This window comes from Bufo gargarizans, chromosome 4 (assembly GCF_014858855.1).
Source record: "Bufo gargarizans isolate SCDJY-AF-19 chromosome 4, ASM1485885v1, whole genome shotgun sequence".
In the NCBI taxonomy this organism is placed as follows: Eukaryota; Metazoa; Chordata; class Amphibia; order Anura; family Bufonidae; genus Bufo; species Bufo gargarizans.
In genome coordinates this window covers 288,307,670-288,328,315 of record NC_058083.1, presented here as the reverse complement: position 1 = coordinate 288,328,315, position 20,646 = coordinate 288,307,670, and the positions used below count along the sequence as shown (strand labels likewise).

Sequence of the window (20,646 nt, the reverse complement as noted above, 5' to 3'; positions counted from 1 at the left end):
GGTCATGTGATATTTTTATAGAGCTGGTTGTTACAGATGCGGCGATACCTAATATGTATACTTTTTTTTATTTCTTTTACTTTAACACAATAATAGCATTTTTGAAACCAAAAAATGATGTTTTAATGTGTCCATGTTCTGAGAGCGATTTTCCTATTTAGGGCCTAATTTTTTGCGGGATGAGGTGATGGTTTTATTGGTACCATTTTGTGGGACATACGCCTTTTTGATCACTTGACACAGGTTTTTTTTATGGTGTTTATCGGACTGGGTGGATCATGTGATATATTTATAGATCCGACCGTCACGGACGCAGCAATACTAAATATGTCTATTTTATTTTTTCTATTTTTACCATTTTTTTTTTTTATTCCTTACTTGGGGAACCTTTTTTTTTATTTTAACACTTTATTTTTTTTATTTTACACTTGTCGTCCTCCATAAGGTCATACAAGACCTCTGGGGGACATTTAACTTTACTTTTTCTTTTTTCCATTATTGATTTCTCCTGTAACTGGGGCTGACATAGTAGCCCCATTGCAGGGGAAATACACCCCCCAGAGAGGCTGTACAGCCTTAATGCAGGGCTGATCAAGGTCTGTAGAAGACCCGACAGCTCCTGCACTCATCCGGCCTCGGCGGTTCATATGACCGCCGGGTCGGAACAGAAAGAGCATAGCGCAGAGACACGTGGGAACTGTCCCTGCCTTCTCTCTGGGTTGCCCTGCTGTCACTGACAGCGGGCAACCCGCTCTGCAGCTGCACGATTAGGGTGCAGCAGCCATCTCTGAATGGACGTTCAGAAACGTCCATTCAGAGATAGAGATCCACCTCCCGGACGTCTATAGGCAATGGGCAGACGGGAGGTGGTTAACTGACGGCAGCAGCGATATAATGTCCACATATTCAGAACGCCAAATCCTCTCCTTTAGGGTCCATTCACACATCCGTGTTTTGCGGATCCGCAAAACACGGACAGCGGCAATGTGCGTTCCGCATTTTGCGGACCGCACATTGCCGGCACTAAAAGAATGTCTATTCTTGTCCGCTATTGTGGACAATAATAGGACATGTTCTATTTTTTCAGGATCGGAATTGCGGACCCAGAAGTGCGGGTCCGCAATTCCGGATCAGGGCCGCACGTTGTGCGGCCCCATATAAATGTATGGATCCGCAATTCCGTTCCGCAAAATGCGGAATGGAATTGCGGATGTGTGAATGGAGCCTAATGCTGATATTTTAGTGAAACCCAAGAGGCGAAACTTCACATACCACCTTCACAGGCCAACATCTCCCTAACTCCCATTCCTTTTTACAAAAGCGGAAAATTGACATCAGCATTAAGAGATTTGGAGCCTGAGCTCCATACATCTGCAGCAGCATTAGGCTACTTTTACACTAGCGTTCGGGTGTCCGCTTGTGAGCTCCGTTTGAAGGGGCTCACAAGCGGCCCCGAACGCATCCGTCCAGCCCTAATGCATTCTGAGTGGACGCGGATCCGCTCAGAATGCATCAGTCTGGCGGCGTTCAGCCTCCGCTCAGCAGGCGGACACCTGAACGCTGCTTGCAGCGTTCGGGTATCCGCCTGGCCGTGCGGATCCATCCAGACTTACAATGTAAGTCAATGGGGACGGATCCTTTTGAAGATGACACACTATGGCTCAATCTTCAAACGGATCCGTCCCCATTGACTTTCAATGTAAAGTCTGGACGGATCCGCTCAGGCTACTTTCATACTTAGAAATTTTTTAACAATATAATACAGACGCATCCGTTCTGAACGGAGCCACCATCTGCATTATATGAGCGGATCCGTCTCAGACGGATCCGCTCTGAACGCAAGTGTGAAAGTAGCCTTACCTGTTTGACTGCTCACTGCATTAACCCCTTGTCTGCCAGCCCAGTCAATAACCAACTTAATAAAATCAACTGTATCAGAGAAAGGAACCAGATTAATCTTACTACTCTTCTGATCCTCCGGGAAGCGTCCAGAGGTTGAAGCTACTGGCTAGCTTGAGACTTCATGGGGGCCCGGAGGAACCACAGCACGTGGGAGCCCCTCAACAGGCAACCCCACTAAATCCACATCCTGACGCAGGCTGACATTCTCCTGCTCTGAGCCAATAGAGCATTCAACATCCAGGCTCCGCAGTTCATGGGATACACTTGTATTGGATGCTTTTATTTTCTGGTTCCGGCTTCTCTGTAACTTTCCCTCTATGCAATTGGAGGACCGCTGCCCCTGCCGGCTAGAAGAGGGAGCCGAGATCTCGTGAAAGCTGCTCCTCCCACGGCCAAATTCAGGAGGAGGGGTATAGGCAGCCCTGGTTCGGCGAGCTCTTTTGCATGGGCGCACATTTGACCCCTCCTCCTCGTTCCGACCCGCCACCGGGACTTGCGCACGAAGGTCCGGCTCTGCGCTGGAAACTTTCCGCTGTCTTCTCTCCCTCGACGATGACACTAAAGTCCAGGGCAGTGGACAATGAACACTACTGAAAAAGTTATATGCCTTAGGCCCCTTTCAGACGAGCGAGTATTTAGCGCGGGTGCAATGCGTGAGGTGAACGCATTGCACCCACACGGAATCCAAACCCATTAATTTCAATAGGGCTGTGTACATGTGCATTGGTTTTCATGCATCACTTGTGTGTTGAGTGAAAATCGTAGCATGTTCTATATTTTGCGTTTCTCACACAACGCTGGCCCCATAGAAGTGAATGGAGCTGTGTGAAAATCGCAAGCATCCGCAAGCAAGATGCGATGCTTTTTTAACGGATGGTTAAGAGATGTTTGTATACCTTCAGTTCTTATCATGCGTGTGCAAAACGCATTAAATCGCATGGCACCCGCCCGATACAAACTGAACATCTGAACGCGATCGCAAACAAAACTGAATGACTTTGTTTGCTAAGTCGTGCATTTTTCACTGAACTCATTCGCAACTCATCCGGACCTAATCTGCACGCTCGTTTGTAAGCGGCCTTAGGGCCCTTGCACACGACCGTATGCCCTCTGAGATATACGGTCCATGAGCGGGCCATATGTCCTGGAGTAGCATAGATCTTGCACATGGTAGTATACAGCATCATAGTTTACAATGATGCTGTGCACGTCGGGCCGCCTGCGGGGCTATTGTCGCGCACTCATAAGATTGGGTGGGTGGCCCGACGTGCATAGCATCATTGTAATCTATGATGCTGTGTACTCCCGTGCGCATGAGCTATGTTGATCCGGGACATGTGGTCCGCTCACGGACTGTATGTCTCGGAGGGCATAAGGTCGTGTGCAAGGGCCCTTACTGAGAAAGCTAAAATAAGGGCACATTTTATTGTTTGTATTATGGCGGCAAATCCTGGCCCAACCGCAGGTCTGATGATCAGAACTTGTACCATTATCAATCCCTATGATGTTGGTTTGGGTCATTAGACTTGCTGTTGGGCCAGGATGTGCAGCCGATATGAATGCTAAAATGTGACCACGTTACAGACATCCAAACGAGGCTCAAACACATTCAGAGATACCTAACTGGTTGTCTGCTGGGCAGACAGCATATATCTCTGCAGCTGCAAGAGTACGCCGCGCTGTATACACATCTCTGAGCAAGCCCTATGTGCAGAGATCAGCTCTGATCCCATCAGTCATGTCACCAGGGGCCAGGAGTCTGTGTGAGCTGCTGGGTCTTCTCACATCCAGATCAGCTCTGCAGCAAGGTCATACAGTGATGTCCAACCTCTCTAAAGAGCTACTACTGTCTGCCCCAGTTACAAGAGAAATCAGCAATAAAAAAATTTAAATGTCACCCAAAGGACTTGTAAGACCTAACAGGGGCGCAAAGTGTAAAAAAAAAATAAAATAGACAAAATAATAAAAAGAATGCCCACCAAGTGCCGCACACACATAAAAAATGATTCACATAACTGAACGGAAGAGAAAATAAAAAGTGACTGCTTTCAAAGTTGCATGTCCTAGGATGGCCCAGGCAGGAACTGGTTAACAAAACTGGTACAAATAAATCATGGGAAAGTGAGCCATGACAGCCAATAACATTGCATCTTCTATTTTCATAAGAGCCTTTTAAAAGAATCTGAGTTATAATGTAATTGGTTGATAATTTTTTTCCTTTGTCTACCCCAATCATCTTACCATCATTTTCAAACTTTGGGGGGGGCAATCAAATTTGGGGCCACAGTTTGCAATGATATTGGCTCCTTACTTTCCGATCTGCTCTGTAAGCAGTTGCTGCTGCCCTCGAGCACTGATGTCAGCGGGATTTCTCCTTCTGTGACGTCACAGCTCGTAGAGCGTCCCTAGTGAGAAGTGAGGACGCCTCCTCGTTGCCAGGGTAACAGGGGCGTGCAGGACGCGGAAAGGAGTAGTAGTCGTCAGTCACATCATGGCTTCGCAGCGGTTCCAGCTGGAGGTTGTCGGGCTCCTCAGTGAACCCTCTTTCCACGTTGCCAAATGTGCGGCCGAGGTAAAGAAAGGGGTGTAACTCCAAAAGTTACTGAGCAGCAGGGTGCAGGTGGGGTGATACCAGGGCAGTGATCGAGCACAGGAGCATCTGTGCCACCCAAACAGCTGATTTCCACAGGCACTTGCTTTCTGCACTGACCAGAAATCTCCAGACTTAAAGGGGTTGGCTGATCACTGCTAGATCTATGGGGGATCCCAACTGATCTTGAGAAAGGGAGTCCCTGCAGTTACACATCCCCTTTATTTAATGATCAGCCAGTATGGTGGTCATCTAGCAGACATTTGAAGTTTTTATTTAAACCCTCCTTCCACACACAGCCAGCAGTACCTGTGAGGAGCTCTATACCTACCTCCTTCTGGTCCCCATCTTGTCCTCCCATGTGGACAGGGTCACATGTGCTGCCGCAGCCAATGATTGCCCTCAGCAGTGATGATGTCTCTCCAAAAGGCATGACACTTGGGGACACATCACCACTGTGACCATAGTAATGTGGCTTCCTATAGGTCTGGTGATTCTATGGAAAACTCTGCATGCGATGGTATTAACAATGCTGCCGGCGTCAGTTTGTCTTTAATGTGTTGTCAGGTGCATCATGTGGACAAGATTTTTTAAACCAGGCATGCTCAACCTGAGGCCCTCCAGCTGTTGCAAAACTACAACTTCCAGCATGCCCGAACAGCCTACAGCAGGGCATTGTGGGAGTTGTAGTTTTACAACAGCTGGAGGGCCGCAGGTTGAGCATGCCTGTAAATCTAATGTCCCGCTCACTACATGGACAAATCCAGAAGTGTCACTGATTTCCTATAGGAGCAGAACCACTGTAAAAATACTGCATACGAATGTATGAGGGGCCGCCCCCGCCTGATTGTGGGTGCTGAGTGGCGCTGTCTATACTTGTTTTTCATGAAGCGCCGGGCGAGCCAATGAATATGATCTGGAGATAAGCAGTGATATGATCGCAGCAGCTTTGATATGTTCTTGCTAATTAGTATTACAAGTTTTATTCCTAGGCACTGAAACACTCATTTGATGCGGATTTTGAAGACCCAGTCTTGAAACCACTTCTTCAGTTTGCATGGCATGAGTATTTATGTACTAAGAAAAAGGTATTCCCTTCTTTCCCCCTCTTTCTGGAAAGTCTTATTTGACAAAGTAATCTAGTATATTCTCAATTTTATTGATTGTGATATTAATTAATATATAATCCATTAATTTTATATTTCACGCTGGGTTCAGACCTGAGCGTTCTGAAAGGAGCGCTCTGTATGCGCGATTGTACCGGCGTTTGCAATCGCGCATACAGAGACAAGCGAACGCCCATTGTCGCGCGTTCCCGAAAGTCTATGTACGGGAACGCGCGACAAGACGCCCCAAAGAAGCTCATGTACTTCTTGGGGCGTCGGGCGTTTTACAGCACGATCGTACGCGCTGTAAAACGCCCAGGTGAGAACCATTCCCATAGGGAAGCATTGGTTTCTCCTTGTTGAGCGTTTTACAGCGTGTAGGAACGGGCTGTAAAACGCTCAGGTGTGAACCCAGCCTCAATGTTTAAAAATGTAATTTTTCAATAATGAATTTCAAATGAATATATCATATACAATCCCGTTTCCAAAAAAGATGGGGCACTATGTAAAATGTTAATAAAAACAAGGCAATGATTTGCCAGTAGATCATAGGACACATAGCAGAATTTTACCATTTCATGAAAAAAATAACTCATTTAGAACTTTGTGGCAGCAACGTATCTAAAAAAAAAAATTGGGGCAAGGGTTACAAAAGGCTGGAAAAGGAAGTGGTACTAATAAAACAAATGGAGGAGCAAATTAATACTTTTAGGCCTTTTTCATACGGCCGCATTGCATTGAGTTCCGTCAAAGGGGCTCAATGCCGGAAAAAACGCATCAGTTTTGTTCCCATTCATTGTCAATGGAGACAAAACTAAACTGAACAGAACGGAATGCTTCAAAATGCACTCCGTTCCGTTTAGTTGCGTTCCCAGACCAATGAGCAAACCGCAACATGTTGCGGTTTGCTTTCCATCCTGGGATGCGGAGCAAGACACAATCTGGCACAATAGAAAACGGATCCGTCCCCCATTGACCTTCAATGGAGTTAAAGATGGATCCGTCATGGCTATGTTACAGATAATACAACCAGATCCGTACATAACGGATGCGGATTGTTGTATTATCAGTAACGGAAGTGTTTTTGCTGAACCCTGCCGGATCCAGTAAAAACGCTGGTGTAAAAGTAGCCTTAGAGAGGCAGAGTCTCTCAGAAGTAAAGATGGGCAGATGTTCACCAATCTGTGAAAAACTGTATCTAATAATTGTGGAACAAATTCAGAAAAATGTTCTTCAACGTAAAATTAGATGGTATGATCACTGATGGTATAGGGTTACATTACTGCCTATAGCGGGGGCAGCTTACACATCTGGAAAGGAACTATCAATGCTGAACAGTATCTAGAGGTTTTAAAAAAAACATATGCTCCCATCCAGACAACGTCCCTTTCAGGGAAGGCCAGACAATGCTGAACCACATATTTCATCCATCACAACAGCATGGCTGCGCAGAAGAAGAGTCCGGGTGCTGAACTGGCCTGTCACTAATAGAAAACATTTGGTGCATCATGAAACCACAAATATGGTAAAGAAGACCCAGGACTGTTGAGCAGCTAGAATCCTATACCAGACAAGAACGGGACAACATTGCTCTCCCAAAACTCCAGCAATTGGTCTCCTCACTTCCCAGATGTTTACAGACTGTTGATAAAAGAGGAGGGCATGCTACGCAATGGTAGACATGGCCCTGTCCCAACGTTTTTTAGATGCATTGCCGCTATGAAGTTCTAAATTATTTTTTTTATTTTCATAAAATGGTAAAATGTCTCACTTTCAATAACTGATATGTGTTCTGTGGCCTATCGTGAATAAAATATGGGTCTATGGGATTTTTAAATCATTGTTATATAAAATCATATTACATTCTAATATAACTATACAATTCTGTTAACTCCAATTATCTGATATAATAATAGAATTAGTACAGAATAAAAGTCTAATGCACTTATGCTTATAACCAAAGTCCTCCAGCTCAGTCTTATGTTCGTCCCTCTAGCTTCTAATCTGCATGCCACATCTGCATCTTAGTTGAAGGAAGTCATCTTTGTGAATGAGAGATAGGCTATGCTATTAGTGCATTGCAATTTTTACAACTCAGTGTGCTGTCCCATCGCTCTGCAGTGTGAATGAGGCCTATGGGAAGTATGTGGACGTATACCACCTCGATGGAGTGTCAGACCCCCGCCAATCACGATGACCTATCCTGAGGATAGATCTGTGATGGCTAGCCTCGGGCACTCCAACTGTGGTAAAACTTCAACTCTCAAGATGCACACTTGCATAGCTGTTCTCAGAACTCCATAGAAATGAATAGAGCGTGCTGGGAGTCATAGTTTCACCAAAGTTGGAGTGTCGGAGGTTAGCCATCACTGGGATAGGTCATCAATTCAAAAAAGCCCGGAGAACCTATGAGCATGGGTATGAAAATGTATGTACATGTTGTAGACATAAAGAGGTTAACATTATAAGTGCGATTATTTCTGTTTTATATATATTATTTTTTATTATTATTTTAGGAAATTAAAGGTGAAGCTTGGGAATTTACATCCCCTGTCTTGTGCTTTGCTAATGGACAGTTTATAGGTGATGAAAATGCCCTCAAGATGTGGGCTAATGAAACGTGGAGCTACAAAGACTACAGACCCGTGCCACTGTACAAGGCTTTGGCCGAGGACTTTTACACCAAGTACCTGATAAGTACTAAGGTAAGTAGATATTTACCAGTATTCACCAAGAAAGTGCACCTTACAGATACTCAGCTTTTAAGGGGTTTGCCTATCTCAGACACTGATGGTATGTTGCTAGGATATGCCATCAGTTTCCACATCTGAGACCAGCTCCTATCTCAGGGCCCCAAAGTGAGAGTGCATTGTGCATGTGCAGCGTGCTCTCCATTTACTTCTGTGGGAATTTTAAATCTAGCCTAGTAAACGCGCTCGACTATTTTGGGATTTCCCGTAGAGGTGAATGGAGAGCACACCAGCAATTTTTGGGAACACCCATATAAGTGAACAAGACTTGTGTTGTATGCTCTTCCTTCAATTCGGGGACCTCATTCTGACGATAGGAGCAGGTCCCAGAGGTGAGACCTGCACCTACCTGACATTGATGGCATATCTTAGCATTATGCCACCAATGTGTGAGATGAGACAACCCCTTTAATGGGAACTTATCATGGAGGAATAAGCCAGACTCTTCTTTGGCACTGCATGCCTTTTCTTCCTCTGCCAGCTTTATACAGTAAGTTCTCAGAAACCACTTTACAATGGCAGATTAGTGATAAACCGCTAAAATTGGCTTGCCTATCACTATGGTGACCTCAGAGAGCGATGACATATACAAAGCTTTCCTATTGGTATTTTGTATACTTAATCACATTAATTATACACTGCCTGTCCAAAAAAAAAAGTCGCCACCTGGATTTAACTAAGCAAATAGGTATAAGCCTCTTGGATAATTACTGCATGGGCGATTATCTTTCAGCTGGCAATAAGTTATTTAACCCTAACTGGTGCAATGAGTTGCTTCTTATTTCTTAAACAACCATGTCGAAAGACACATCCCGTGGTCGTGGACAGCTGACAGTCTGCTTCAAATTGCAGACATAACCCCTTCCATTCCGCGGTCCTTAGGGACCGCTGTATGGAAGGGGCTAACCATCGGGCCGCTACTCTGCTGTTGCATTAACCCACCCCCTTAGGATGGCCAAGCGGAACAAGCTCCCCCACCCCTTTCAGGATGGGAGAGCGCCAGCGAGGCAGAGTGTTAGCTGTAAAGCTGACACTCTGCTTGAAACGTCCGACATCGGTATGGAGGGGACCGTTGTATGGAGGGGCTAAGCATCAGGCCGCTGCTCTGCTGTGGCAGCGGCCCCATGCTTGAAAGGTACTGTAAACTGAGGGAGGGAGCTCCCTCCGCCATCGGGCCGCTGCGCTGTGGCAGTGTTCCGATGGTTACTATGGCAACCTGACGCCTTCACAGGCATCCGGCTTGCTGTGGTATATCTAAGCCTGATCAGGCTGCTGCTAAAGGGCAGTATACTACAGTGCAGTACACTATACAGTATACTGCAGTGTATTGCAGAGGCATCAGACCCACTGGATCTTCAAGAACCAAGTGGGTCTGGATCAAAAAAGTCTGTGTCCGCACATATAGTTGGTTAAAAATTGAAAAAATAAAAAACACTATTTTTGGTATCGCCGCGTCTGTAATGACCTGCTCTATAAAAATATCACATAAGCTAACCCGTCTGATGAACGCCCCTACATAAGACAAGAAATAAGAAAATTGAAAAAAAAACATGATTTTTTTGTTTAAAAAAATGCTCTTATTGTGTAAAACCAAAATATATTTAACAAAAACAGACATATTAGGTATCGCCGCATCTGTAACAACCTCTATAAAAAATCACATGAGCTAACCCGTCTGGTGAACATTGTAAAAAAATTAAATAAAAAAGTGTAATACCAAGCAATGAAAAAGTCATATGTGCCCCAAAATATGGCTTTCAGAAAACGGAAACACAAAAATATATTTTTTCAAAAATGCTTTTATTATGTAAAATAACATTAAAAATGCACATATTAGGTATCGCTATGTCCGTAATGACCTGCACTATAAAAATATCATGTGACCCAACCCGTCTGGTCATCGGTGTAAAAAAATGTAATAAAAAATGTGCCAAAAAAGCCATTTTTTTTATTACCTTACATCACAAAAAATTTAATACCAAGCGATCAAAAAGTTATAATTTCCCCCAAATGATGCCAATCAAACCATCATCTCATCCTGCAAAAAATGAACTCCTACCTAAGTCCAAAAAATGGCTTTTAGAAAATGGAGACACAAAAACCATGATTTTTTTTCTTCCAAAAATTATTTTATTGTGTAAAACCAAAATAAAATAAAAATGATAAATGTATAAGGTATTGCCACGTCCGTTACGACCTGCTCTATAAAAATATCACATGATCTACCCTGTCAGGTGAACATTGTAAAAGACAAAAAATAAAAACTGGTGGTTACCTTGCCTCACAAAAAACATAATATATATTGTGACACAGTGAGAGGTTTGTTCTGGGAAAAGAGGTATTTTCCTCCCAGCATACGCTGCTGGGCTGATTTACAGCCAGGTGAGGTCAAATACCGGACCGGATTTTAAATGCAGGTCCGGGTTTTGGCTGCACCTGGCTCTCCTTAAATAGGCAGCTGGGCTCAGAAGCCATGTCTCTGTGTTGGGATATGCGAGCCTTGTATCTGGTTGAAGGCTTGCTACCTGTTTGGCGTGAAAACAGGTTGTTGCTGCTATGAGCAAGGACTCTTTGAGGCAGAATTGATGCTTGGTGTGAATTACCACCACACCGCAAGGTGACTTTTTTGTTTGATTATGACTGCTTGTTTTGTCACTTGCCTAAAGTGTGAATAAAACACTGAACTGTTTGATCCAGAGAACTTGTCGTTGCCTCTATACTGCGTCCACTAATCCTGTCTACCACAGTGAGTCTCCACAATATATATACACACACCATGCACAACTACCTCTAGCAAAATATTTATATACTGCAGGAGTAACCCTAATATATGCAGGTGAAACTCGAAAAATTTGAATATTGTACAAAAGTCCATTTATTTCAGTAATGCAGCTTAAAATTCGAATTTTGTGAAAAGGTTCAATATTCTAGGCTCAAAGTGTCACCCTCTAGTCAGCTAATTAATCCATACCCCCTGAGCAAAGGGTACCTCAAAATTGTGACTTTGGGGTTTTCATAAGCTGTAAGCCATAATCATCCAAATTATAATAAAAAAAGGCTTGAAATATCTCGCTTTGCATGTAATGAGTCTATCTCATATGTTAGTTTCACCTTCTAAGTTGCATTACTGAAATAGTGAACTTTGCACGATATTAAAATTTTTCAAGTTTTATATACAGGTCCTTCTCAAAAAATTAGCATATTGTGATAAAGTTCATTATTTTCTGTAATGTACTGATAAACATTAGACTTTCATATATTTTAGATTCATTACACACCAACTGAAGTAGTTCAAGCCTTTTATTGTTTTAATATTGATGATTTTGGCATACAGCTCATGAAAACCCAAAATTCCTATCTAAAAAAATTAGCATATCATGAAAAGGTTCTTTAAACGAGCTATTAACCTAATCATCTGAATCAACTAATTAACTCTAAACACCTGCAAAAGATTCCTGAGGCTTTTAAAAACTCCCAGCCTGGTTCATTACTCAAAACCGCAATCATGGGTAAGACTGCCGACCTGACTGCTGTCCAGAAGGCCATCATTGACACCCTCAAGCAAGAGGGTAAGACACAGAAAGAAATTTCTGAACGAATAGGCTGTTCCCAGAGTGCTGTATCATGGCACCTCAGTGGGAAGTCTGTGGGAAGGAAAAAGTGTGGCAGAAAACGCTGCACAACGAGAAGAGGTGACCGGACCCTGAGGAAGATTGTGGAGAAGGACCAATTCCAGACCTTGGGGGACCTGCGGAAGCAGTGGACTGAGTCTGGAGTAGAAACATCCAGAGCCACCGTGTACAGGCGTGTGCAGGAAATGGGCTACAGGTGCCGCATTCCCCAGGTCAAGCCACTTTTGAACCAGAAACAGCGCCTGACCTGGGCTACAGAGAAGCAGCACTGGACTGTTGCTCAGTGGTCCAAAGTACTTTTTTCGGATGAAAGCAAATTTTGCAAGTCATTCGGAAATCAAGGTGCCAGAGTCTGGAGGAAGACTGGGGAGAGGGAAATGCCAAAATGCCTGAAGTCCAGTGTCAAGTACCCACAGTCAGTGATGGTCTGGGGTGCCATGTCAGCTGCTGGTGTTGGTCCACTGTGTTTTATCAAGGGCAGGGTCAATTCAGCTAGCTATCAGGAGATTTTGGAGCACTTCATGCTTCCATCTGCTGAAAAGCTTTATGGAGATGAAGATTTCATTTTTCAGCACGACCTGGCACCTGCTCACAGTGCCAAAACCACTGGTAAATGGTTTACTGACCATGGTATTACTGTGCTTAATTGGCCTGCCAACTCTCCTGACCTGAACCCCATAGAGAATCTGTGGGATATTGGGAAGAGAAAGTTAAGACCCAACACTCTGGATGAGCTTAAGGCCGCTATCGAAGCATCCTGGGCCTCCATAACACCTCAGCAGTGCCACAGGCTGATTGCCTCCATGCCACGCCGCATTGAAGCAGTCATTTCTGCAAAAGGATTCCCGACCAAGTATTGAGTGCATAACTGAACATAATTATTTGAAGGTTGACATTTTTTTGTATTAAAAACACTTTTTTCTTTTATTGGTCGGATGAAATATGCTAATTTTTTTAGATAGGAAATTTGGGTTTTCATGAGCTGTATGCCAAAATCATCAATATTAAAACAATAAAAGGCTTGAACTACTTCAGTTGTGTGTAATGAATCTAAAATATATGAAAGTCTAATGTTTATCAGTACATTACAGAAAATAATGAACTTTATCACAATATGCTAATTTTTTGAGAAGGACCTGTATGTATATATATATATATATATATATATAGACGAAAACGGACAGCAACTCCAGATAGTACAAAAATGTATAATTTATTGGGCCACAGTGGCACAGAGGCGACGTTTCGGCTCAAAATCCAGAGCCTTTCTCAAGCATCACAATACAAAGGTGAGTGCACATATAAATAGGTGTACACAATTATAACATCACAATCAATTAGATTTCACAATTAGTATCAAAAATAACAAATACATCAACGAATAGTGTTAAAAAATATAATGACATACAGAGATGAATCTAGTAACACATGGTAGTGGATGTGATTCATAATAAATACATGGAAAAAATATAATTCATAGTGTAAACATAAGTGGCTCCAATGTAAATCATCTGTTTCACATCTTCTTTAATGAACTATGATTAAAAACAAGGAGGTGCCAGAAAGATAAGGGTGACGTACCACAGAGTTCGCTTGTATCCACATCCTGATAATGGCCACACTTGGCGTCTAGCTGAATGAAGTGCGCAGGCGCCAGTATCCGTCCCTACAATATCACGTCATGTTACGTCCTGCTACGGCGCGCCCGCATCACACCTTACTTTATCAACTGCACGTCACTAGCTCAACATCAGTGCGCATGCTCAAGGCGTTCTATGCCGCGCCATATTTGGTTCTGGACGGGTTGCCCATAGTTCCTAAATCTATACTTGAGATGGCTAATGGGAGGTGAGAGTAGGGAAACCATAACCCTCTGTCAGGGGATCATGGTAATCCCATGCAGGGCATGCTTTATGGTCCCGACCGGCACCCCAGTATCGGTCGTGCATCAAGTGCCGCCTCTATCTCATCACTCATAACCACTCATAAGGGTTCTCCTTGATGTTACATATTCCTAAAGGAAACAGGTATATATAATATGTCGGAACATGATCCGACACCAACACGCAATCCAATCCAGATCAGCCCAACAATGTGGATATCATCGGACGTAGGATATAGCACACTTCTATGTGGAAAAACGACACCCAAAACTTCATGGCTCCTTTCTTTCTATGTTCATTGATCATCTGTAATATAATGACAATGACAATTAATAATATTCAATTGAGAAAGAACAAAGAAAGTTAAATCTCATAATAACCTTTGTATAGGATCGCCACCTACAATTAGATGAAAAACATGTAACAAATGACACAAGATCTGCCAGGGGCAAACCACCTCTTCAAGTACATACCCCTAAATTAAAATCTACATTAAGACCATTTGGTCTTAAGGTATTTAACCTATGTATCCATAATAATTCTCTCCTTTTTAACAATAAATTCCTATTGCCCCCCCGTCTGGGCATGGGAATGTGATCAATAATCCAGCATTTAAGTTGGTATTCCGTATGATCCATCTCAACAAAATGTTTAGGGATGGGTAAATCCCGACGTTTTTTTCTTATGGTGGAGCGGTGATTGTTTAGTCTGGTTTTCAGATCAGTGGAAGTCTCACCTATATATAATAAATTACAAGGGCAACTCAAAATGTAAATCACATAGTTGGAATTACAGGTGAGGTAAAAAGGAATAGGATATTTCACATTGGTCACCGGGTGTATAAAGGTTTTTCCTTTGCAGATATATTTACAATTCACACAGCAGAGACATGGGAAACAACCCGTGCTCTGCTGTGTCAATGTTCTCTGTGTTAGACCAGGTCCTGCACCTATATCCGCATGTACCAATTGGTCACGTAAATTTTTAGATCTTTTGTAAGAAAACAATGGGGGGGATTTAAATTCAGGTATTCGACTGAGGCATCCCCCCAAGATGCCCCAGTGTTTGACAATAATACGGTTGATATTACCACTATGTTCTGTGTATTTTGTGATAAAAGGGATTCTATTGTGAGGACCCTTTCTTATCTTCCTCACCAAAGTGTCATCTCTATTTAAGTCATGGACCCGGTCTATCTGGGATACTAATAGTTCAGTCGGATAACCCCTATGTTTAAATTTGTCTACCATAGTGTCCAATGTTTTCTCTAGTACATCAGGGTCAGAGGTAATCCTCTTGGCCCTGAGGAACTGCGAATAAGGAAGAAATTTCACCATGTTACGTGGATGGCTACTCTGGTAGTGTAAAAGGGTATTCTTATCCGTAGGTTTAGTGAATAACCTAGTTGCTAGACCTCTTTCATCAAACATAACAGTGGTGTCCAAAAATTGGATTTCAGTGTTAGAGTGCACAAGGGTAAATTGTAGTTCTTTATTAACACTGTTCAGATACTCCTGAAACTCCAACAGTTCCAGGCAGTCACCAGTCCATATGAGGAAGATGTCGTCGATGTATCTCCACCACCTCAAGATTTTGTTGCTGTGGTGGGATACATGGACGACATCTTCCTCAAAACACCTCATAAAAATATTTGCGTATGTGGGGGCCACATGGGACCCCATCGCTACGCCTCTGATTTGTTTATAGAATGTATCCTGAAACAAAAAATAGTTCTGTCTCAGGATGACATTCAAAAGATCAATCACGAATTCACATGCCTCTATAGTGAGAGATGACTTCTCCAACATGTGTCTAACTGCTCTAATCCCTAGGTCATGATTAATTGAAGTGTAAAGCGATGTCACATCAAACGACGCCAATATCAGATTGTCATATCCCTCACATTCCACCTCTCGCAGTTTACACAGAAAATCTGTGGTATCCTGGATATAGGATTTCGCTCCACAGGCATAGCTATTCAAAAGTTTGTCTAGAAAGATGGAAATGTTGCTGAATATGGAATCTGAGCCTGACACTATTGGACGACCAGGAGGGTCGACCAAAGATTTGTGTACTTTAGGCAGTACGTAAAGTACCGGTGTAACCGGATGATTCACAGTACAGAAGTCAGCAAGATCACTGTCAATGATGCCAGCCATAACAGCATTATTTAAACACTTTTGGATGATCCTGGCAATATCAAACTTTGGATCAGATTGAAGTGCTAGATACACTTCAGTATCGCTCAGTTGTCGTCTGATCTCCGCAATGTATTTAGCGGTATCTAAGATGACTATACCACCCCCCTTGTCTGCAGGTTTTACTGTAAGGAGGGGGTCATCCCTCAATTGTTCAATCGCCTCAATCTCCAAGCAAGTGAGATTGGGGTTCTTGAACACATTCACATTACATGATTGTTTATATTGTAGTATTTCAGATTTTACAGCTGTTATGTATGCATCAACGGCAGACTCGCCAATCACAGGGGTAAAATTACTCTTGAGGTGCAGATCAAAACTACCCAGCGCAAGCTCACTATGCTGGGCAGTGTTGGTCTGCATCCTCTCACTAAACCATGCTTTAAGTTTGATCCTGCGAAAAAAAGCAGCCAGATCAACATCTAAATCAAACATCTTCAATTTTGTCGACGGACAAAAAGTAAGACCCTTATTCAGGACACTTACTTGCATGGGGGTAAGTATTTTGGATGACAAGTTAATAACAGTTATTTCTTCTTCTGTGTCTGTATTTTGTTGCCTTGTACACGAATTTTGTTGTTTCGTAGTTTTGGCGGTTCGTCGATGTCTACGACCACCGCGTCTGGTGCGGCTTCTTTTTTGTGCTGGTGACTGCCTCTGTATCCTAAAAAAGGTGTAGAATCCTCTGATACCAATGTTTGTCCATTTCTCTTTTTCTTTCTGTCTTTCTGGTTGGACTGATTATTGTCAAACTGCCATGTATAAATGAATCCCCTTTTGTAGTCTTCCAAGTCTCGGATCCATTTTGAGCGTTTGCCTTCTTCCAATTCACTTTTAAGTTTAGTTGTATGTGACGTCACATTGTCAGAGAATACCGTGAAATCTTCCACAGTGAGAGAGGCCTGTAAAGTCCGCTCAATATCGCCAATCTCCACAGCCGTAGTTGTTAATTCCTCTTGAATGAACTGAATGTTTAAAAGAATAAAGTCCAAGGAGTATCTATTCGAGAGTGCTTCAAATTTTTTGCAATAATTCTGATTATGAAAAAATAGGTTAGGACGTAAATTGGATCTCATACCTCTCGGGATTCTTTGAGCCTTATAATATTCACCCAAAGTAGTCATGTGTAAACCCAGGGACACTGTTTTTTTGGAGAGAAATTCCAGTTGTTTTTTCAATTCTTTTGTTGATGGGGTGTTTAAAAAGGTAGCATCTCCCCCGATATCTCGTATAATTCGCTCCGCTTCCTCCTGAGAGTAGGTGGGGCCACGTGGAGATTCAATATCCATAGTATAAACAATTAATAGTCCATATGAAAAAATTGTGCTAAGCCAACAAGTGAAAAAATATAAAAAGAAAAATGTATGGCAGCACCAATCTGTACCAAAGAAAGAAAATAGGGTGCTAGGTCCAGGGAATTCACTGCTTACCCTTGTATTTAGACGAAAACGGACAGCAACTCCAGATAGTACAAAAATGTATAATTTATTGGGCCACAGTGGCACAGAGGCGACGTTTCGGCTCAAAATCCAGAGCCTTTCTCAAGCATCACAATACAAAGGTGAGTGCACATATAAATAGGTGTACACAATTATAACATCACAATCAATTAGATTTCACAATTAGTATCAAAAATAACAAATACATCAACGAATAGTGTTAAAAAATATAATGACATACAGAGATGAATCTAGTAACACATGGTAGTGGATGTGATTCATAATAAATACATGGAAAAAATATAATTCATAGTGTAAACATAAGTGGCTCCAATGTAAATCATCTGTTTCACATCTTCTTTAATGAACTATGATTAAAAACAAGGAGGTGCCAGAAAGATAAGGGTGACGTACCACAGAGTTCGCTTGTATCCACATCCTGATAATGGCCACACTTGGCGTCTAGCTGAATGAAGTGCGCAGGCGCCAGTATCCGTCCCTACAATATCACGTCATGTTACGTCCTGCTACGGCGCGCCCGCATCACACCTTACTTTATCAACTGCACGTCACTAGCTCAACATCAGTGCGCATGCTCAAGGCGTTCTATGCCGCGCCATATTTGGTTCTGGACGGGTTGCCCATAGTTCCTAAATCTATACTTGAGATGGCTAATGGGAGGTGAGAGTAGGGAAACCATAACCCTCTGTCAGGGGATCATGGTAATCCCATGCAGGGCATGCTTTATGGTCCCGACCGGCACCCCAGTATCGGTCGTGCATCAAGTGCCGCCTCTATCTCATCACTCATAACCACTCATAAGGGTTCTCCTTGATGTTACATATTCCTAAAGGAAACAGGTATATATAATATGTCGGAACATGATCCGACACCAACACGCAATCCAATCCAGATCAGCCCAACAATGTGGATATCATCGGACGTAGGATATAGCACACTTCTATGTGGAAAAACGACACCCAAAACTTCATGGCTCCTTTCTTTCTATGTTCATTGATCATCTGTAATATAATGACAATGACAATTAATAATATTCAATTGAGAAAGAACAAAGAAAGTTAAATCTCATAATAACCTTTGTATAGGATCGCCACCTACAATTAGATGAAAAACATGTAACAAATGACACAAGATCTGCCAGGGGCAAACCACCTCTTCAAGTACATACCCCTAAATTAAAATCTACATTAAGACCATTTGGTCTTAAGGTATTTAACCTATGTATCCATAATAATTCTCTCCTTTTTAACAATAAATTCCTATTGCCCCCCCGTCTGGGCATGGGAATGTGATCAATAATCCAGCATTTAAGTTGGTATTCCGTATGATCCATCTCAACAAAATGTTTAGGGATGGGCACTGATGTTGAGCTAGTGACGTGCAGTTGATAAAGTAAGGTGTGATGCGGGCGCGCTGTAGCAGGACGTAACATGACGTGATATTGTAGGGACGGATACTGGCGCCTGCGCACTTCATTCAGCTAGACGCCAAGTGTGGCCATTATCAGGATGTGGATACAAGCGAACTCTGTGGTACGTCACCCTTATCTTTCTGGCACCTCCTTGTTTTTAATCATAGTTCATTAAAGAAGATGTGAAACAGATGATTTACATTGGAGCCACTTATGTTTACACTATGAATTATATTTTTTCCATGTATTTATTATGAATCACATCCACTACCATGTGTTACTAGATTCATCTCTGTATGTCATTATATTTTTTAACACTATTCATTGATGTATTTGTTATTTTTGATACTAATTGTGAAATCTAATTGATTGTGATGTTATAATTGTGTACACCTATTTATATGTGCACTCACCTTTGTATTGTGATGCTTGAGAAAGGCTCTGGATTTTGAGCCGAAACGTCGCCTCTGTGCCACTGTGGCCCAATAAATTATACATTTTTGTACTATCTGGAGTTGCTGTCCGTTTTCGTCTAAATACAAGGGTAAGCAGTGAATTCCCTGGACCTAGCACCCTATTTTCTTTCTTTGGTACAGATTGGTGCTGCCATACATTTTTCTTTTTATATATATATATATATATATATATATATATATATATATATTCTTTTTTTATGACAATGGCAGCACATCAGGCCAAATATCAATATGGAGGTGCAGGCCAATGGATCCGGAAACAAATCCAGGACAATATAACAATAAAAAATAATGGCAGAACTCTCACAAAAAATGAGTAAAAAGAAAAACACTTCATTCACCCCTGTGGTCGCAACTAGGGATCAGCATAAAAGGTTCAGGTTATCTAAGAATTCCGTTATGGATTTCGCTACCACGGACCATGGTCTGTGGTACGGAAGCAGAATTCATAACGGAATTCTTAGATAACCTGAACCTTGTACGGTGAACTTGAAACACTAGTCGCAATGTTTCAGCTCGTAGGTTGAAAAAAGGCCTGTGAATGAGCTGAAAACTTTGCGACCACAGGAGTGAATAAAGTGTTTGAGAGTGCTGTCATTTTTTTCTTTACATATAAATATATATATATATATATATATATATATATATATATGAGTCATTTTTCAAACTGGTGTAAAGTAGAACTGACTTAGTTGTCCCTAGCAACCAATCAGATTCCGCCTTTCATTTTTCACAGCTCCTTTGGAAAATGAAAGGAGGAATCTGATTCGTTGCTATGGGCGACTAAACCAGTTTTCTATTGCACTAGTTTTGATCAATCTCCCCCATTGTGTACTTATATGTGTACATAGCATTGTGTGTCGTCACACTGTACTAATCTGTGTGCGAAAGGTGACAGCTCACTGTGCAGACTGCAGACAGTACTGTATTCAGAAGAGAGTGCGTGTAGTGAGAGCTGTCTGTAATGAGATCTATATCAGACTTAGGCCCCTTGCAGACAAGCGTGTGTCACGCTGCGAATCTGCAGCACAGCTCCCAGCCTGACCTCCCAGCACTGACGAGGTCACATAGCATTATATTGATTTATGATACCTTTATGTTACCCTCACAGTTCTGGAATGTATTGGATAACACTGGCAGCATTATATCAGTGTTATCCAATACATTCCAGAACTGTAAGGGTTACATAGCATCATAAATCAATGTAATGCTATGTGACCCCATCAGTGCTGGGAGCT

The 20,646-nt window shown here is 42.3% G+C and overlaps 1 protein-coding gene across 1 annotated transcript in view; it reads left to right on the top strand.

The window, feature by feature from the left end:
• The first annotated feature begins 4,354 nt into the window (after positions 1-4,354).
• PPIL6 (peptidylprolyl isomerase like 6) overlaps positions 4,355-20,646 on the top strand; it is a 30,867-nt gene continuing 14,575 nt past the window's right edge. The window contains exons 1-3 of the mRNA XM_044291928.1: positions 4,355-4,474; positions 5,485-5,580; positions 8,115-8,303. Coding sequence (XP_044147863.1) covers positions 4,394-4,474; positions 5,485-5,580; positions 8,115-8,303 — 366 coding nt within the window. The 5' untranslated portion in view covers positions 4,355-4,393. The remainder of the gene's footprint in view (positions 4,475-5,484; positions 5,581-8,114; positions 8,304-20,646) is intronic.